Genomic DNA, 18,274 nt, shown 5'->3' on the forward strand with positions numbered 1-18,274 from the left:
TTTGGATGATAAATTACTCCTTAGCCGGATGGCGGCAATGAAAGCTGCAGTCCTGATGGATGATGGGCAGGCTAGGGGATCCCCTCTGGGGCTGTGCAAGGATGGCTGCAGGAACCAGAGGAGCAGCTGGATTCTGCCCCAGTCCCTGCCCAGGCTCAGAGGGGTCCCAACACAGGCCTGATCCTGCATTCCAGCCTAGGATCCCCCTGCAGTCCCAGCCCAAGCTGGATCCTGCCCCAGGCCCAGCTCCCCCTGCTGCCAGGCTGGATGGGGCCCAGCATTGGAGCATTCCATGAGAGTGGAACATCCAAGGAGGGGCTGGAGCCTCCTGGGGAGTCAGAGCTACACTGCCCAAGCTGGATTCTCCCCCTGAGGGTGATTTTGGTGTTCATAAGTTTCAATTGGAGCTCCCCGGACTCCAACAAGGCCACCCACCAACCTGTCACGGGAAGGTTGACATATGAAATTTATTTAGGAAAACCAAAACCCACCAAAAAAAGAGAAATAATAATAAAGAAGGAGCAGGAGGAGGAGAAACAGTAGGGGGGGGGGGGAGGAGGAAGAGGAGAAGGAGGAGGAAGAAAAGAAGGAGAATAAGAAAAGGAGGAGGAGAGGAAGAAAGAGAAGCCATCTCCTCCTTAGGCTCCATTGGAGTCCAGAACAACCAGTGCCGCAAGACAGAAGGACAGAGAAGCTGGAGGAGGTTTGCACACCCACACACGCCTGTGCACACTCCTGGGTGAGCTGGGCTGGCTGTGAGCTGCACTCCTCACTATCCAGAGGGGTATATACAGGGGCAGGAGCTGGGAAAGCTTTGACTACCTACACACACCAGCAGCAGGGGCTGGAAAAGTGGGATACAGCTGGGAAAAGGGCATCCCTGCGTGCCCCCACCACGGTGTGGTACCCGGGATGCAGAACCCAAGTGCAGGCACCCCCACATCTGTTGGATGGGGAGATGTGTGCATTGTCAGGCATCCCTGGGCGGCACTGGGATGCAGGGGCTGTCTTTGAACAGTTGTACCTACTGGCACCTTTGTGCCAGGGCTGTGCCAATGACACAACAGGGATGGGGCTGCTGTCCTCCTCTTGCAGCTTGGGGGTTTGCTGCCTTCTGGGACCATCCCCACCCCCTGTGGCAGTGTGGGGAAGGGGGAGGGCTTAAGGGGGTCTTGGAGGCAAAACCATGGGCCAGCAGACAGACTCAGTCAGCAGGTGGGTCCCACCAGGCTTCGGGCAAAGCATCTCACTAAAGGCATCTCCGAGTAGGTAAGGCAAAAGGAATTCAGGCCACTTCAGCCACGTGGAGCAGCTCAGCGTTGAGGTCTCCCATTGCTCCTGCAGACACGCTCCAGGTATCCCGAGAACACCGGCAAGTCATTGCTCACAGACAAGCCAAGGAGAGAAGCAGCCACCGTGCAGCCCAAATCCAGGAGGGACCCACTGTGGCACCACTGGGGATGGTGCCATGGGTTACTGCAGAGCAGTGGGCATGGGGTGGCAAAGGGCCCCACGTGCACTCTTGATCCCTAAAGAACCAACACTGCCAGCAGTCCTGGAATTTTACCCTGCTGCTCCCATCGCCTTTCCCTGGTGTGGTGGTGGACTCATCCAGCCCCCACAAGCTGGATGAGGCAGCCTGAGGGCTCAGTGCACCCTAATCCCCCAATGCTGAGCACACCCACTCAGCCCCAGCCCCCTCTTCAGCTCTGCCCCAGCAGTTCCCCTGCTCAGGGGTGTTTCAGGTGGCCTTGGCTGGGGTGATGGAGCCCAGGATCACATACAGCTGGTTGGACCCTGGGGGCTGGCAGAGCCCCTGGGACGGGGAGGGTCCATATGGGTTGGGTTGTGGGACTGGAGAGACCACAGGAGGGCAGCAGGGTCCATGCACAGTGGTCTGTAGGACCAGAAAAACCACAGGAGATTGGTGGGGTGCATGCATGGCAGTCAGGACAAGGAGAGAGTCATGGGAAAACACCAGGGTCCATGCATGACCAGATCAACCATGGCTGACCAACAGCATCCATGCATGGTGCCACGTAGGACTGGAGGGACCACAGGAAAATAGCAGGGTCAATGCATGGTGGTCTGCAGGACCAGATGGACCACAGGAGACCATTGGGGGTCATGTCCAGTGGTCTGCAAGACCAGAAGGATCCCAAATGTTGGCAGGATCCGTGCACAGAGGTTGGTATGGCAGGAGTTGTGAAGCCACTGTGAGCTAGGGTTACTCACAACATGGTCACCAAGCAGAGAAGCTGCTTGCAGTGAGGAGGCTCCGGGTGGACACCTCAGAGGAACACCCATGTTCCTCTGCCTATGGCAAGGACATGTATGGGACCAGAAGGTGAAGATGATGTGTGGGACCAGATGGACCCCCTGTGGAACACAGCCTCCCTCCCCTGTGCATGCAAACCAGCAGCAGGACCCCCAGCCTTGGCAGGTGTGTAGCCCTTGTAGGGGATGTGGTTGTGTGGTTGCATGGGACTGGGCTGTGTGAGATATGAGCCCTTCCATGGGTGAGTGGGTTCAGGGGTCCTGGGGGGGTGGGGCTTTCAGCCAAAGGATGCTCAGCAGCTGCTAGGGAGAGGCTGCAGCGGGTTCTCCAGTGTGGATCCCAGCAGGGGATGCAGGCACATCCCCATGGCCGTGGCCATCCCACTCTGGTGCCCCTTCCCTCCTCCAGCTGGAGCCAACCTTCTTCCATGGACCTGATCTATGGTCCCCATAGATCTCCATAACAGCCCCCATACGCTCTACAGCCACCCCAGAGATGTCCCACTGCCCCTCACCACCCTGCCCCACACCATCCCCTCTGTCCTGCTGACCCATGCACACCCATGTCATGGTGACCGAGCCCTCCATGGGTGCTTCCACCAAGGACATTGTTCTTATTGTCACCCCATGGGGACAGGACCTGCAGTCTTAAGGCAGCTTAAAGCACATCCATCCCCCAGCCCCACCGTGTCCCTTGGTGCTCCCAGCCACCAAGGCAAGTGTCCCATGGACTCCCGGGTGGACGGGACACCTGAACACCCGCCCTGGAGGGAGGAGATAGTCACTCAGTGGTGGGGAAGGACCAGTGGCAGCTGCTGGCAGCACACAGCCCTTGCTGTGGTAGTCCAGATTCACTGATATCCCCCCAAACCTCCTCCCCATGAGCTGGGGGATGAGGCTTGGGGATGCTCCCAGCCCAGCCATGGCTGTGGCCCCCCCGTCGCCTTCTTCACTCGGCCCCAGCCTCGGCGGGCTGCCCCACCTCAGGTTCCAGGCAGCCATTGAGCTGGGGGTCAGGGACCTGTGGGTCATATTCCTCATCCAGAAAGTCCAGGGAGTTGTTACTGGGCAACCCCCGGATGGTGAATTTGTGGGAGACCTTGGTCCACTGCTCCCGGTTGCTGGCCACCCGCTCGTAGAGCTCTGCTGCCTTGGGGAAGAGATCCTGCAGCAATCTGGGGAATGGGGGATGCATTCCATCAGCACAGGGCTGCACCCCTTACTTCAGTGTAACCCCCTTGGCTGACTGCAACCCCCATCCCCACAGCCTGGAACGCTCCCCAACATCTGCCAGACCTGGCACACACAGCCCCCGATCCCACCCTGAGGGAGGTGGGGGTGGCAGGGGGTCCTCCCCATCCCAGCTCCAGCACTGGGGCTCACTTGTAGATGGGCATGGCAATGTGCTCCATGAAACTGATCTGCAGCTCGGGGATGTAGGCTTTCTCCCGGTCCATCATCTCCAGCGGGCTGTTCCCCATGGCTTTCTCCTGCATGGGTGGTGAGGAGGGTCAGTGCCAGTGGTGCTTTCCCCCCATTCCCAGGCAAGACCTCTCTGCCCACTGCCCACCCCCCCATCCCATTGGTGCTGTCTAGGAGCATTGGCCAAGCCCAACCCTGCCAGCTGGTACCTACCAGGTCACCCTGGGAGAAGAACTCCTTGTAGATCAGCTCCTGCAAGAGACAGGTGTCAGCACAGGGGGTGCAGCCTGGGATGATCCCCCATCCCCACTGCCCTCCACACCCCTCCCCACAGCTCTGAACCAAGCAGGGATATGGTCTGGCTTGGAGAAACTGGGTTCTGCATGGTCCAGGGTCCTGCATGGAGGAACCCACTCCACAAGGGGCAGGTGTGTGCCTGGGGACATGCAGGTGGCCTAGGTGGGTTCTGAGGTGGCATTCAGGGGTTTAGCTCTGTGGTGTGGCACTCACTGCAATCTTCCTGGTGGTCTTCCAGCCCTTGGTCTGGTCAGACAGGTCACAGGAGGTCATGAGCAGGCAGAGCAGCAGGCTGCGGTGCTGCTTGTTCTTGGAGTCATATCCCACTGTGGGCACAGTGTGGGGCAGGGCTTGGGATGGGGGGCTCAGGACAGAGCGCCATAGCCCCCCTCATGCCACATTGTGAGCATTTAAGGGACAGCCAGAACCTTCTGTGTCATGTCCCAGCCATTATCACCCCTGACATAAGAACCTCCCAGCTTTGGTGGGATGAGTTCTTACCACCCCTCAAATCCCAATCCCAATCTCCATTGAGGATCTTCACCTTCTGCCATTTTCTGGAGATCCTTGAAGATGCGGAGGTGGTGGGCCAGGTCAGTAGCCAGGATGATGTCCCGCATCAAGTCCAGCATGCGCTGATAGTCCTGAGGGCAAGGCAGCTGCTGTGACCAGCTCTGTGTCCCTGCCAGCTCCCATACCCCCCGGGATCCAGGGATGGGGAACAGGAGGTCTGGAGAGGACACAGGGGCTCAGCATGGGCAGGGGGTGGCAGGAGAGAGATGTTTGGGTGGGGGACTCACCTTTCTGGAGAAGTGGTCAAAGATGTTGCAGCCTTGGCTGTTGAGGATAGCAATGGCTTGGGCAAAGTGATGCCTCTGTGGGAGAAGGCAGGACAGTGAAAGCAGGCAGGGAGCAGGTAAGGATGCTGCCACGCAGCCAGAACCCAGGAGAGATGGGCAATGAGAGATGTGGGGGATCTCACCTCCATGACAGAGCCCTCTGAACTGTAGAGCGCAGCCAGGACTGATTTCTGCAAGGCAGAGCAGCCAGAATGATGGAACTATGGGGGTGAAGACCCCCACAGTTCTCCCCGTACCTCTCCTCCCCCCTCGCCCATCCCAGCTCTGGGCTCGGCTCACCGAGGCCACCTGGAAGGAGTTATTTGTTCCTCTGTGGTCCAGGTCGTGGCACATGCAGGAGATGAAGAGGGCAAAGATCTCGATGTCTCTGGGGAGGGGGAGGAGGGAAACTGAGGCAGGCAGGAGAGCAGGGAGCAACCCAGCCTGGCCAGGGGTTGGAGAACAGGGGCAGGGATAGCACCTGGCCTTACTCCAGGTAGTTAACGAGCTCCAGGTTCTTGTAGAGCAGGTAGCAGAAGTGGGAGACGGAGAAGGCGTGCATCCAGTTGTGGTAGGGAGGGTCACGGTACCCCTTCTTTACCATCAGGCAGAACCTGGACAGGGGCAGAGCCATGCAGGGTGGGTCTCACCCCACAGGGACCTCCACCTTGCCAGGTGCCCACCAGGCAGGCACAGGCACGGGCATAGGGATCAGGATGGGGATGAGGATGGGGAAGGGTTGGGGAAGAGTGATGGGAGGGGGATGGGGACAGGGAAGGTAGACAGTTTTCTGCATGGGGATGGGCATAGGGATAGGGATGAGGATACAGACAGGGGACAGAGAAGGTGGACAGGGATGAGGATGTGGATGGGGACAGGGAAGGAGATGGAGGGGATGAAGTAGGTGGATGGGGATGGAAATGAGGATGGAGACAGGGAAGGTGGACAGGGATAAGGACTCACCTGGTGAGCGTCTGACGGTCCATCTTGTAGGTGTTGATGAAATTCATGTCTTGCAGCATACTCAGGATGGCCTGGCAGGAGGGATAGAGGGAGTGGCAAGGAATGACAATGCCCAGCAAGGTCCCCCACGAGCCATCCCTGCCCCTGCTCAACAGGAAGATGCTCAGGGCTGCAACCACAACCCTTCACCCCAGCACCCCAGGTTGGGATATATGACCTGGCTGAGGCCAGGCAGGGGATGGTGGCAGTTGAGAGTTGTCCCCATGGTCCTCACCATGGAGGTGTCGTCCTCAGGCAGTGAGCGTGGTGTGTAGGTGAAGCTGGCAAAGTTGGGGTCAATGGTGGACACAGGCTGGATGCCCTCGCTCAGCAGTTTGGTGTACTCATCATCAGACACCTGCAGGAGCCATAGGCAGTCATCCACTCTGTGGCCAGATGTCACCAGGTGTCCCAAAGGCCACATGAACCACAGGGAGAGCAGAGAGCCCTGGGGTATCACCACCACCCAGCTGTGTGACCACCTTGAGATAAAGGGTGGGGGCACCATGATGGCAGTGGGGGTCCCAATCCCTGTCCCTGTCCTCATGGTACCTCACCTTCATGTGGTACATCATCATCTCGTTGGCCAGGTGGCTTCGGTACTGTGCCTCATTCACCTTCTTGTACAGCAGGGACTGTGGGGCAGGATCAGGGATGGGAGTGCTGGGGGTGGGCAGACACCTCCAGCACCCGCCAGCCCACCCTGGCACCACAGCACATCTTTGTGCCCGTGAATTCCCTTCCCATCCCAGCGCCACCACCACTTGTCCCCAAGGAATGGGCACCACAAACACACATCCCCCCATCCATCGCTCTGTGCTGTGGCAGAGCTGGGAGCCCACGCTGTGTGTGACCCCCTCCAAGTGGAGGACCCCCAGCACATACATGGGCGATGCTGATGCCGCAGTAGATGGAGAAGGCAGTGGCCAGGTCCTCATCGAACTTGCTGAACCAAGGGCCATTGATCTTGTTGACCAGCTCTGCCACCCCAATGACCTCTGGAGCAGAGGGGGAACAGCAGGGGTATCAGGCCCTTGTGCTGGGAACAGGGTCATGCCTGTATGCTGGGGACAGCACCGTGTCTGTGGGCTTAGGGCAGGGTTGTGCCCAACTAGCAGGGACAGTGCAGTGCCTGTGGGCTGGGGACAGCATGACACCCACATTCTGGGGACAGTGCAGTGCCTGTGGGCTGGGGACAGCATGACACCCACATTCTGGGGACAGTGCAGTGCCTGTGGGCTGGGGACAGCATAGCATCCACATTCTGGGGACAGTGCGGTGCCCAGGGGCTGGGACAGGCTCATGCCCAGGGACAGTACTGTGCTCATGTGTTGGTGGACAGGATCGTGCCCACATGCAGGGTACATGATCATGCCCATGTGATCAAGGACAGTGCTGTGCCCATGGGCTGGGACAGAATCATGGCCATGGGCTGGGAGACAGTGCTGAGTGTCTGTAGGGGGACAGGATCATGTCCAGGGACCACGCTGAGCCCACGGACTAGGACAAGGTCATCTCCATGTGCTGGGGTCAGTGCTGTGTTTGTCTGCAGGGGGACAGCCACACCCAGGAACTGTGCCCTTGTACCAGGAGACAGCACTGAGCCCAAGGGTCAGGACAGGACCATGCCCACATTCATGGGACAGAATGCTGCCCTGATGCTGGGGACAGGACTGTGACCATGGGATTGGGACAGGGTCATGCCCATGTGCTGGGGCAGTGCTCTGTGTACGGGCTGGGGGCAGAATGGAGCCCATGGGCTGGGGACAGAAAGGTGTTCACATGCTAGGGACGAAGGGGGTTCACATGCTGGGGACAGAGCTGAGCCAGGATTGTGCCCCTGTGCTTGAACAGGATTCATGCCCACAGGCTGGGGATGATGCTGTGGCCGTGCTGCATGCTGGGGCCAGTGTCATGTCCACATGATGGGTGACCAAACCACCATGTGCCAAGACACCTGCTGGGCCAGACTCCCCTGTTCCCAGTGTGCCCCCATCCCTGCCTCACCCTGGCTCTCATTCTTGATGGGGAAGCAGAGGATGTTGCGGGTGCGGAAGCCAGTGCTGTCATCCACGCCGCGGTAGAAGAGCGGGTGTGAGTAGGCATCCTTGATGTTCAGGATCTTGCCAGTGGTGGCCACGTGCCCAGCGATGCCCTGGTCTGCTGGGATGCGGATCTCGTAGCTCTGTGGGCAGGGGAAGGGGATCACCAGAAAGGCCTGTGGGGAGGGACACAACCCCAGGCCCCCAAGCTCCATGCTGTGCTCACCTCGTCATCCACCACTCCACCATCGAACACCTTGGCCACCAGCTCGTGACTGAGCCGGTCCAGCAGGAACACAGAGCATCTGCAAGACACCCCGCTGCCATTCTCACCCACTGGGGAGCTCGGTGTCCCCTGTGTCCCCTCACCCACGTGCCCCACCACCACCACTCACATCTCAGCATTGCTGAGGTTCCGGGCCTCCGTAATGATCTCCTGCAGCAGGACAGAGACATCATCTGCAGGGGTAGCAGTGAAGGGTCAGGGACCCCAGCCAGGCAGCGCTGCCCCCTCTTCCCCACTCATGCAGTGAAAGCAGGGGGAGGGTTTAGCTCAGGGTCCCAGCAGGAAGTCTGGGGGGCACAGAGGGACAGGGGCAGTGTGGGGAATGTGCCTGTATGAGCAGCACATGTGTGCAGCAGTGCAGCTGCACATGTGTACATGTGTTTCTAGGAGCTCTGTGGTCATGCTATGTGCATGCATGCAGTCATGCAGCATCAGTGCGTGCCAGGTTCTGTGCCAGCTCATACTCTTCTGTTACCATTCCCCAACAAGGGGACAAGGTTTTCCCTGGCTGGGGACAGAGACCCCATTGCTACCACCCTCCAGGGCTGGGAAGTGATCATCCGTTCCCCATTCCAGCACCCTCACCATGGGTGCTCTCCAGTGCACCTACCCAGGTGGGTGAAGAGGTTCTTGGCCACCTGCAGCAGGGCCTGAGGGGACAGAGAGAATGCCATTAGTGACCAGTGCGAGATGGGGCACGCACACACGCACGTGGCACAGCCCTGCACATGCTCACCTGGCACTCACACTTGAGCTTTTGCTCCTTCTGGAAGGCCAGGGTGCTCGTGAGCACCGTGGAGGTGTAGCAGAAGCAGTGCTGGATCTTGTGCTCGTCCGTGTCTGTGAAGCTGGTGGGGGCACACCTCAGTTGTCCGTCCCCATTGGTCCCCCCCCCTTCTCCATGGGGACAATGCTCCAGCATCCCAAAAGTGAGAGGGTGCAGCCCCACAGAGAGTCCCAGCCAAAACGCTGCTCACCTCTCCCCACTGAGTTTGTTGAAGGCGCAGGCCAGTGCCACCACCTGGGAGGTGGCCCGGCTAATGACAGGGACACAGAGCATGGAGGTGACCTCGCAGCCCAGCATGCTGCTCAGCTGCTTGTGCTCCTCCTGCGGGGAGAGGGAAGATGGGGCTGGAACCCCTGGCCGACTCCAGGAAGCCCCATAGGACACTGGAGTGACACCCGTGTCCCCAGGTGTGGAAGGCACGGAGCTGGTACCCACCTCACTGATGTCCTTCAGCGTGATGGGCTTCTTGTCCTCCACCACCTGCCCCAGGCGCCCAAAGGTGAGCTGTGGGGAAAGGGAACACGTTAGCACACAGCACCCACTGCCCACCCCCCGACCTCCCAACCCCTCACCACCTCCCCTTGCTCACTGAAAAGCTGATCTCCTCATCCAGGACACGGTCCCCCACCACCTGGAAAAGATGAGAAGGAGGGGGTGCCCATAAGGAAGACACCATGCCAGGGGGTGTCCTGTAGTCCTCTGTGGGGGTCAGGCTTGGGGGGCTGGCCCAGTGGCACCTACCTGGCAGAAGAGCTGGTGGTTGTCCTCAGAGACGAGCAGGAGGCAGCAGCACAGAGACTGGGTCTCCTGCTTCAGCTGGGGAGTTAAGGGGAGAGTCAGCACCCCAGCCTGCCCCGAGCACTCCCCAGGCAGAATCCAGCCCCTCCTGTGCCCCCCTGTGCCCAAGGCACCCACACATGGCACAGAGAACTGGGTGCCCCTCCCCAGAACCTCCTCCCCGTGACACAGCAGGTTCACTCTGGAGGCTGCTGATGGCAAGGGGAAGGCTGCTCACTCTGGACACTACTGACGGTCATACTGAGGTACAGAATGATAGAAGCAGGAGAGGAACCTGGATGTTCTCTCAAGGAGCTTTTAGCGTGACAGTGGCACTGTTAACTCTGGAGACTATTGATGGTTGTTACAAGGCTGCTCACTCTGGTCACTACTGATGACTCCATGGGTGATGCTTGAGGCTTTTCTTGGCTTTGGGGAATTTTCTTGTTTTGAAATAAAACAGGGCTCCCTGGTGTGTCCTGGGGCTGGGGGCAGATGGGGACAGGGGGCTGGTGGAGCAGCTACTCACGTAGTTGATGACCTTGAGCTGCAGCGAGGCGGCATCCAGGTCATACAGCTCACCTGCGTGAGGGTCACAGTGCTGTGAGGGGCTGAGCATGGCTTCACCCTGCCCACACGCCCCTCCCTGCCAGTGTCCCCCCAGGTACCACAGAGCTGCAGGATCTTGCAGTCCAGGTCACTGTAGCTGCTGTCAGGTGCCTTCTCAGCCTTGGCCAGAGAGGTCTGGGAGGAGCTGGTGGAGAGGCTGACCTGGGGCCAGGGCTGCAGTTTCTGCAGGGCTTGCAGGCGCCGGACCGCCACCAGGGCCTGCAAGGTTGGGCAGAGGGGACAAGGAGCAGCAGGGCTGGGGGAAAGGCTGGCAGGTCCCCAGGTGGCAGGTCCACAGTTGAGAAGGAGTCACTCACGTGTCTCTCTAGCGCACGCAGGTTCTGCTCGTCTGAGTCACTCAGCTGGCCACAGTGCACCTGGAGCAGGAGTGGGGTCAGGACCCTCATGGCCAGGCCCTGTCCCCAGAGCCCTGCCCATGTTCCTGCACTCACCAGGATGACACAAACCACAGCCCCACTGTTCTTGTCCACCAGCGGGATGATGAGCACTGCAAGCAAGAGAGGGTTGGTCCCAGCTGGGCCCCAGGGCCAGCCTGGAGCTGTGGAACTCAGCTCTTGGGGTGCATGACCCCATTACATCCTGATGTGTCATGACCCAGCCAGGCAGTCAGCCAGCCATCTCTCCATCTTCCCACCCATCCATTATCCACCTGCCCACCTCTCTGCTTCCTTGTCCCTGAGAACACCTCTCAGTCCCAGTGCCCACCTGTCCCTCATGCCTCCATCCTGTTTCTGCCTACCTGTCTATGCAACCATCACTCACCCACACACAGCTGTCTCAGCCACTGCCTCTGACCACCCATGGACCATCCGACCATCCATCCATCCATCCATCCATCCATCCATCCATCCATCCATCCATCCATCCATCCATCCATCCATCCATCCATCCATCCATCCCTCCCTCCCTCTATCCACTCACATCTCAATCCCCCTCCCTGTCCCACCACCCAGCCCTACACCCACACCCCCATACATGGGTGGTGCACCAAGAGCACCCTTCCCACAGCTCCCACCTTGTGTGCCAGCGGCCAGGGGCGCTGCCAGGGGTCCCAGGTGCCGGCCAGGGAGCTCGGCAGGGAGCAGCCCCCCACATTCCAGCCGCTTCTGCTTCTGCACAGCATCTCTGTGGGGACAGGGATACTTTGAGCACCCCCTGGGAAGGTGAACCCCCAGGAAGGGGCAATCCCTGGGCAGAGACACCCACGGGATAGGGACAGGTTCAAGGACTGTGCAACACACATGCATATGTGTGTCCCTGCAGGCATGCACAGCCCCTGGACACAAATGTGTGTGCTCCTGCACACACACAGCCCCTGTGCCAACATCTGTGTCCCTGCACATACACATAACCCCTGTGCACGTGTGATGAAGAAGAGGATGGGAAGGATGGAGATGGGGACAGGGATGGAAACCCTCCTGCCTTCCATACACACCATGCCTGTTCATGCACTCCAGCGGGGCCCCCCCATGTGCCCATCCATGCCCAGGGCTGGGCAGGGGACCGAGCTCACCTGAGCTTCCCGTTGGGCGGCAGCTCGTGGGGGGGGTCATCGCAGAGCAGCCGCGTGTCCCCATCCAGCAGGTAGATGTAGACGTGCTCCTGGGGTACAGGGGCAGCCACACGTGTGTGCAAACACGTGAGCACAGCCACCGGTGTGCACAAACACGTGTGCACACCCGCAGTGGCACATGCACACATTCACAAACCCAGCCCTGCCCACGCACTGAGCCCTGCTCAGGTGTGCACAGGCAACTGTGCACATGTGCCCCATTCACATCCACCCATGGCAGGGGGGGCCCATGGCATGGCACTGACTGGCACAATGCCCAGCCACCACCAGCATCAGGGGCACCAGATCAGGGCCACCAGCACCCCCAGGGTCACCACCAGCACCCTGGGGCCACCATGAGCACCAGGGCCACCACCAGCACCACCCCAGGCTGAACCCCAGCATCAACCAGCAGATAATCCACTCTCTGCTCCCTCCAGGGCTTCCCCCAATCCAGGGAGTCTCAGCACCCCCATAATCCCCACCCACCCGAGGAGGATGCTCTGCTCCACATCCCTCCCAGCCCCCAGGGATGCAGATGCATCCCCCACCTACCACGGCGGGCAGCAGGGTGACAAGGGCATGGCGGAGGGCATCGCGCAGGGCAGCGGCATCAAGCGCAGCCCCCAGGCTCAGCAGAGCATCCTGCAGGGACAAGAGCAGAGCAGGGGCTCACTGGGGGTTGATTCCATGGAGAAGGGCACTGCAGCACCCACCCTCTCTGACCCCCGCCATGGCACAGGCCCTTCTGCTCCCAGACCCCTTGCAGTGGCCTCCAGTCTTCCTGGTGCCTTTTTTGGAGCCAAACCCTCCTGTGCTGGTCAAAAAGGGAGAAGAGGCTTTGGCACTGAGCCACACACTGCCCTCAGTGCTAGCCATGCCATAAAGAAACCAGTGAGAAGAGAAATGGGACAAGGAGATGGATTAAAGCTCATCTGGGGATTACAACCCCGTGGAGGGCAGAGGTGTTAGGATGGACACATGGAAAAGCTGGGGGACACATGGAAAAGCTGGGGGGCACAGGAGGCTCTGTGGTGTGACCCTCCCAGCTCTGCTCCTGCCTCCAGCCTTGTCTGGGAGACTGGGATAAGGATGATGTTATGATGGAAACAGTAGATGCTTGGAATCAGACTCTGGATAATGGCGTTGGGATTTGCTCTTCCTCTGGTTCCAGCCTTGCCAGGTGGCTCCAGGCTCCAGGTTCCCGATAACCAGACCTGGGGACTGTCATGCCCCCATGACCCCATCCAGGACAGCAGCCCTGTGCAGGGCCATGCCACCCACCCACCCTGGGAGCATTCTTGGCCACGGGGCCACATCCACATGGCACTGGGAGCGTGGCTGGCGGTGAGGGTGCTTCCAGCTGAAGACATGGGCACTGGATGTTATTCCAACAGGGCCGCATCTCCAGTCACTTACTCACACTGGAGACACATGCACTGTAGAATACAGCCAGGCCTCAGCCAGGTGGCCGTCCTGCCGTCCCTCTGTCCCACCAGATCCTCCACAGTGGCCCCCTGGGGCAGGGGAAGATGGGGCAGAGCCTGAGTGGGTCCTGTAGGTCTGCTTGGGGCATTAAATGCCAGTGGCATTCCTGGTGTGGGGATGGACAGGTGGCAGCTGGACATGGGTGGTGGCTTTATTAGGGCTGGGAATACAGGTCCATCCCGGAAACAGTGAGGGGAAAGCTGCAGGAGCTAAAAGAAGATATTCCCAAGACAAAGAGACAGCAGCAGATGCTGGCAGGAGGGTTTGCAGCCTTGCAAGAAGGTAGAGAGAGTGAGGTGGGCTAGGAAGGACATCACACTCATTCCACTTATCCCACTCATCCTGCTAAACTGCTTCTCCCACTCATCCCAGCCTATTCACTATATTGATCCAGTTCATCCAACTCATCCCATTTGATGGCTCATCCCACTCAACTGCTTGTCCCACTTGTCCTGCCCATCCCACTCATCCCACTCAATGGCTTGTTCCTTTCATCCAGCTCAACCCACTCATCCCACTCAGTGGCTCATCCCATTCAATGGCTCATCCCACTTCTTCCACTTGCCCCACTCATCCTGCATATCCCACTTGCTCATCCCACTAATTCCATTTGTCCCACTCATGCCACTCCCAGTCCACATCCTCCAGTCCAGAGCAGAGGTTTCCCCCAACACCCTCACCCCCTGTCCTCCGCCCGGAGGATGCTGCAGACCCACTCTGGAGGCTCTGCTAGGACAGAGCCTGGGCCCAGAGCCAGCACAGCCAGAGCCACTACCACAGCCACATCCCAGTTATTGCCATAAACAGCTTTTCCCTTTGCTGAGGAGCCCCCTGTGTCCTATTCCCAGCAATCCACACCATCCAGGCACTACTCCAGTTTGGGTGGGGACTCCTTCATATCCAGCACTACTGCACAAGTGTCAGGGTCTTTGGATGAGGCTGCATTGGCACACACACCCCCAGCCCCAGTGGAGAGATGAAACCATCAGCCAGCCCATGCCTGTCACCAGGAATGTCACTAGGATGCACACAGCCCTGTACCTGCACCCAGTGGGCACCAGAGCTCTCCCAGGAAGAGCTCCCAGCACCTGCTCTGCATCCCAGCTTCCATGGAGGGCAGAGCTATGGTAACACTTCCCAAGTGGGCACAGGGGGTTAATTAACATCACTAAAACAGGAGAAAGCCTAGAGGGATTGCAATTCCTGGCTGCTGGAGCAGAGTCAACACCCTCATCCCAGGTGCTGCACATCCAGCAGCTCTGGAGGGAAATGCTGTCTGGAAATGGGCATGGAGAGAGGGCTTTGGGAACAGATCCAAGGACAGGGTATGGGAAGGGGACACAGCATAGCATGGTATCACTGTCAGCCCCAGGAGCTGAGGATGCTGCTCCTGCAGAGCAGGTGAACAGCACCCTGTCCCTATCCTGTCCCCATGGTGCACACTCATGGCCTGTGAAGCCCCTACTGCTGTCACCTTATCTCTGGCCCAAGAGGACAAGGATACTGATGTCACCCTGCCAGACTCCCTGAGCTGACAGGGTGACCCATGGGGACCTCAATGCTGGCAGGAATTTTGCCAGCTCTCCTTGGCCAGCATCCCATGGTGGGTGCAGCACCAGAGCCACATCTGCCTCAGTATTCCCACTGGGGCCAGTGGAAGATTAATGACACCATTCATCTCCTTGGAGTAAGGATTTGTCTCTGCTCCAACATGGACACCCCCACTCTGGCAAAGCCAAATCCTGCCACAGGCCAACTCCTGCTCTCTCCCTCATGGAAAATGGCCCTTTCTCTCCCCTGCTGTTTTTGCCCCTCTTTTCCCTTTGGATAGCTGCAGAAGCATCCTGTCCCCATGCATCCTGTCCCCCTCAGCACAGGCTCCCAAGCTGCCATCCCAGGCTTCCATAGATCCTGCTGGGATTTAAAAACAGCTTTTTTTTTTTTTTTTTTTTTTTTTTTTTTTTTTTTTTTTTTTTTTTTTAATCAGAGGGAATTCACCAGCAGTGAAAACATGAGGATCAGCAATGTCTGTCCCCTGACCCCTTTCCCACCCCCACCAGCTGTGGAAGCTTGGTTTGTCCTCCCTGGCACCCCCAGCTTCTCTGGATGTTTATGAAATAGAGAAATCCCATCCTGGCCAGCTTCCTCTCCAGAAAGGTTCATTTCACACCTGCCATGTGCAGGGTGGGGGCCTGGAGGAGGAGGACACTGACACCACAGGGTCTCAGGTCTCTGAGCTCACATGCCTTCTCCTGGCCTTGCTCCTGGGAGATGAATGGAGGCCCCCCAAGGGTGAGGAGGAACCCCCTGGCAGCAGGCAGAGGCTGGATCTGTGCAGTGAGGCACCCACTGGGATGTTCAGCCCTCCTGAGGGTACCTGGGTCTTGGGGTCTCTCTCTGAGGGGGTACACACCTGAGCATACACTCGGTGAGTGGAGTTTGCATGAAACAGAGCTCAGAACAGGGACCTGCCACCCACTGGATTCCTCTTTCACCATGGGAAAACAGGCACAGAGAGCCAGGCAGCAATTCCAGGTGCCTGGGAGCATCCTGCTCCCAGAGGAGTGCTGAGCAGGGCTGCAGCACCCCCAGCCTGCCTGGCAAGGGAGTGCTGGGCTAGGGAGGCCCCAGATGGATCCTGCCATCGCTGCCATCACCCATGGGTGCTGATTCTGCAGGGAATGCTGGCAGCAGCCCAGGCTTCAGTGGCAGACTCCTGCCACAACCCTCCCCAGAGAACCTCGAGGAAATGAATCATCCCCCTGCCGAGCTTCCAGCCCAGCTTTGCTGTAAAGATTCCAAGTAAATGATCTGCCAGAGGTGACCGCTGGAGCTTGAGGCATCCATGGCACAGTGAGCCCTCAGAGCTCACTCGGCTCCTGCCCTCCAATGGGACCTTATCCATCTGTGAGCACAGGGAAAATGAGCCCAATTAATTTTGGCAGTGGATTAGTCTATTAGCCCCTGCCTGAGCAATGACCTTTGGGATGGAGCTGGACATCGCTCTGTCTGGACAACTTCATCACCAGCTGTGGGCCCCAAATCAAATTAGAGCTTCCAAGATGCTGAGTGGGCAGCACATCCCAGTGCCTACATCCCATGCAGATGCTTCTCACTAGATTTACAGGTTCAGGTTGCAAAGGGATTGGGATCCTTGGGAGTGCAGAACACAGCGAGGAGGGATCTGGGGCACAGCAAAGGACCCCTCTGCTGTCTGTCTCACCAGCCCCAATGTCTCTCACAGAGGGTTTGCAGACTTCAAGGACAGAGGAGCTGCTCCCCAGGGAATTCCCTCCCAAGCAGAGCCCTGGATGAGGAGGGTGACCATGTGGTCACCTCATTGCAAGGCTGAGAGCCAGTGCTGGGGGCTCAAGGCTCCCTCCCACTGAGGTCTCTTCAGATAGGGCGCATTTTTAGCCACCACCCTCTGGATCTTGTTATATTTGAGAGGTGAAAAGCAAAATCCCGTTTGGATTCCTGGGAGGCAGCCTGCCTCCACCTGCAGAGCCCCTCACCACTCCTTGTGTCCCACCCACAGGGTGCCTGGATACCTGTGCCTGTCCAAGGGCTCCCTATCCACCACAGCCCTGCAGGCAGACACACCCACCCTCTCTCTGCCTTTTCCCAGCCCTTTCCCCTTTCCAGGGAAAGTGATGGGGAACCATTTTCCCCTCCTGCCTCCCCTTCAAGGAGGAAGATGCTGCTCCAGGACCCCCTTTTGCCCCCACCCATCACACCCCGAGTTGTTTCCAAGTGCACGGGGACAGATGTCCCTGCCTTTGTCACCTCTCCAGTGCACGGCTGCAGAGTGACAGCACCACGGGGAGCAGCTGATCCCCCTGGGCCTCCAAGCTGAGCCACAGCTGCCAGCAAACACCCAGCCCGCGCCCGCGCCGCCCTGCCCAAGCATTTGCCGAGCAATCTGGCGGCATTAAAAATATCCCAAAATATCCCTGAGCCATGATTCATCCTCCTCTCCCACCTCCAGCAATGCTGAGCCGCCCCAGCTCCCTCCAGCCCTGGGGGGCTGCTCTCCCCTGGCTGCTCTGGCCGTGGTGGTTAAATATAGCCCGGCTCTGTGGCAACGCCGGGCTGACAACCAGGGGCAGGGCCAGGCAGGAGAACACAGCTCTGACACCGGGCATGGATGGGGAAACTCAGCTAAGGAGCAGGGAAGCAGCTCCTGAAGGCAGCAGGTCACCAGCTGTGCTGTGGGCAGAGCGACACTGCTCAAACCCTGTCACCCTTTCCCTGCTCCCCACCCCGCTCCTTCCCCCAGGCCCAAAGCCACGATTTCTCAGGGAATCCTCCGAACAGAGCTGGGCAGCATCCCTGTTCCCACGCCCCCAGGAGCATCCCTGATACTCTTCAGCTCTGCCATCCCACTTATGGGATGTTACACTGCTCAAACCCTGTCACCCTGTCCCTGTTCCCTGCACTGCTCTTTCCCACAAGCCACGATTTCCCAGGGAATCCTCCCCACAGAGCTGGGGAAATAGAGGCAGCATCCCTGTTCCCACCCACCCCCCAGGAACATCCCTGACACCCTTCAACTTTGCAACAGGCTCTTACACTGCTGACACCCTGTCACCCTGCCTCTGCCACCCCCCACACTGCTCCAGGCTCCTTCCCTCTGCCCCACAGTCACAATTCCCCAGGAAAATCTCTCTGTAGGGGTGAGAAAACAGTGGAATCCCCAGTGCCCCAAAGCAGCACCCCTGATAACCCTCCAGCAGTGTCCCTGGAGCAAGGTGCAGGGCAGCAGAGGATGGAGGGATGGATGGAAGGTAGAGCTGGCAGCTCTGCCCAACTCCAGTTGGGAAGCCATCCATCCATTTCCTCCCAGCACCGCTCTTAGTCCCAAATTACATTGCT

General features: G+C 58.9%; 1 protein-coding gene across 2 annotated transcripts in view; it reads right to left on the bottom strand.

Moving 5' to 3' along the window:
• Window positions 1–442: 442 nt before the first annotated feature.
• PDE2A (phosphodiesterase 2A) overlaps window positions 443–18,274 on the bottom strand; it is a 42,075-nt gene continuing 24,243 nt past the window's right edge. For both annotated transcript variants that reach the window (XM_063148020.1, XM_063148024.1), the window contains 29 exons: window positions 12,467–12,556; window positions 11,873–11,961; window positions 11,375–11,484; window positions 10,791–10,846; window positions 10,656–10,715; window positions 10,398–10,557; window positions 10,259–10,311; window positions 9,694–9,768; window positions 9,542–9,583; window positions 9,388–9,456; window positions 9,143–9,273; window positions 8,902–9,013; window positions 8,776–8,815; window positions 8,275–8,338; window positions 8,106–8,184; window positions 7,845–8,022; window positions 6,723–6,835; window positions 6,395–6,472; window positions 6,073–6,195; window positions 5,799–5,869; window positions 5,327–5,449; window positions 5,136–5,223; window positions 4,979–5,026; window positions 4,797–4,871; window positions 4,541–4,640; window positions 4,210–4,322; window positions 3,913–3,951; window positions 3,661–3,767; window positions 443–3,452 (listed from right to left, as the gene is read on the bottom strand). In XM_063148020.1, coding sequence (XP_063004090.1) covers window positions 3,227–3,452; window positions 3,661–3,767; window positions 3,913–3,951; window positions 4,210–4,322; window positions 4,541–4,640; window positions 4,797–4,871; window positions 4,979–5,026; window positions 5,136–5,223; window positions 5,327–5,449; window positions 5,799–5,869; window positions 6,073–6,195; window positions 6,395–6,472; window positions 6,723–6,835; window positions 7,845–8,022; window positions 8,106–8,184; window positions 8,275–8,338; window positions 8,776–8,815; window positions 8,902–9,013; window positions 9,143–9,273; window positions 9,388–9,456; window positions 9,542–9,583; window positions 9,694–9,768; window positions 10,259–10,311; window positions 10,398–10,557; window positions 10,656–10,715; window positions 10,791–10,846; window positions 11,375–11,484; window positions 11,873–11,961; window positions 12,467–12,556 — 2,712 coding nt within the window. In that variant the 3' untranslated portion in view covers window positions 443–3,226. The remainder of the gene's footprint in view (window positions 3,453–3,660; window positions 3,768–3,912; window positions 3,952–4,209; window positions 4,323–4,540; window positions 4,641–4,796; window positions 4,872–4,978; window positions 5,027–5,135; window positions 5,224–5,326; window positions 5,450–5,798; window positions 5,870–6,072; window positions 6,196–6,394; window positions 6,473–6,722; window positions 6,836–7,844; window positions 8,023–8,105; window positions 8,185–8,274; window positions 8,339–8,775; window positions 8,816–8,901; window positions 9,014–9,142; window positions 9,274–9,387; window positions 9,457–9,541; window positions 9,584–9,693; window positions 9,769–10,258; window positions 10,312–10,397; window positions 10,558–10,655; window positions 10,716–10,790; window positions 10,847–11,374; window positions 11,485–11,872; window positions 11,962–12,466; window positions 12,557–18,274) is intronic.

This window comes from Melospiza melodia, chromosome 2 (genome assembly GCF_035770615.1).
Source record: "Melospiza melodia melodia isolate bMelMel2 chromosome 2, bMelMel2.pri, whole genome shotgun sequence".
Lineage (NCBI taxonomy): Eukaryota > Metazoa > Chordata > Aves > Passeriformes > Passerellidae > Melospiza > Melospiza melodia.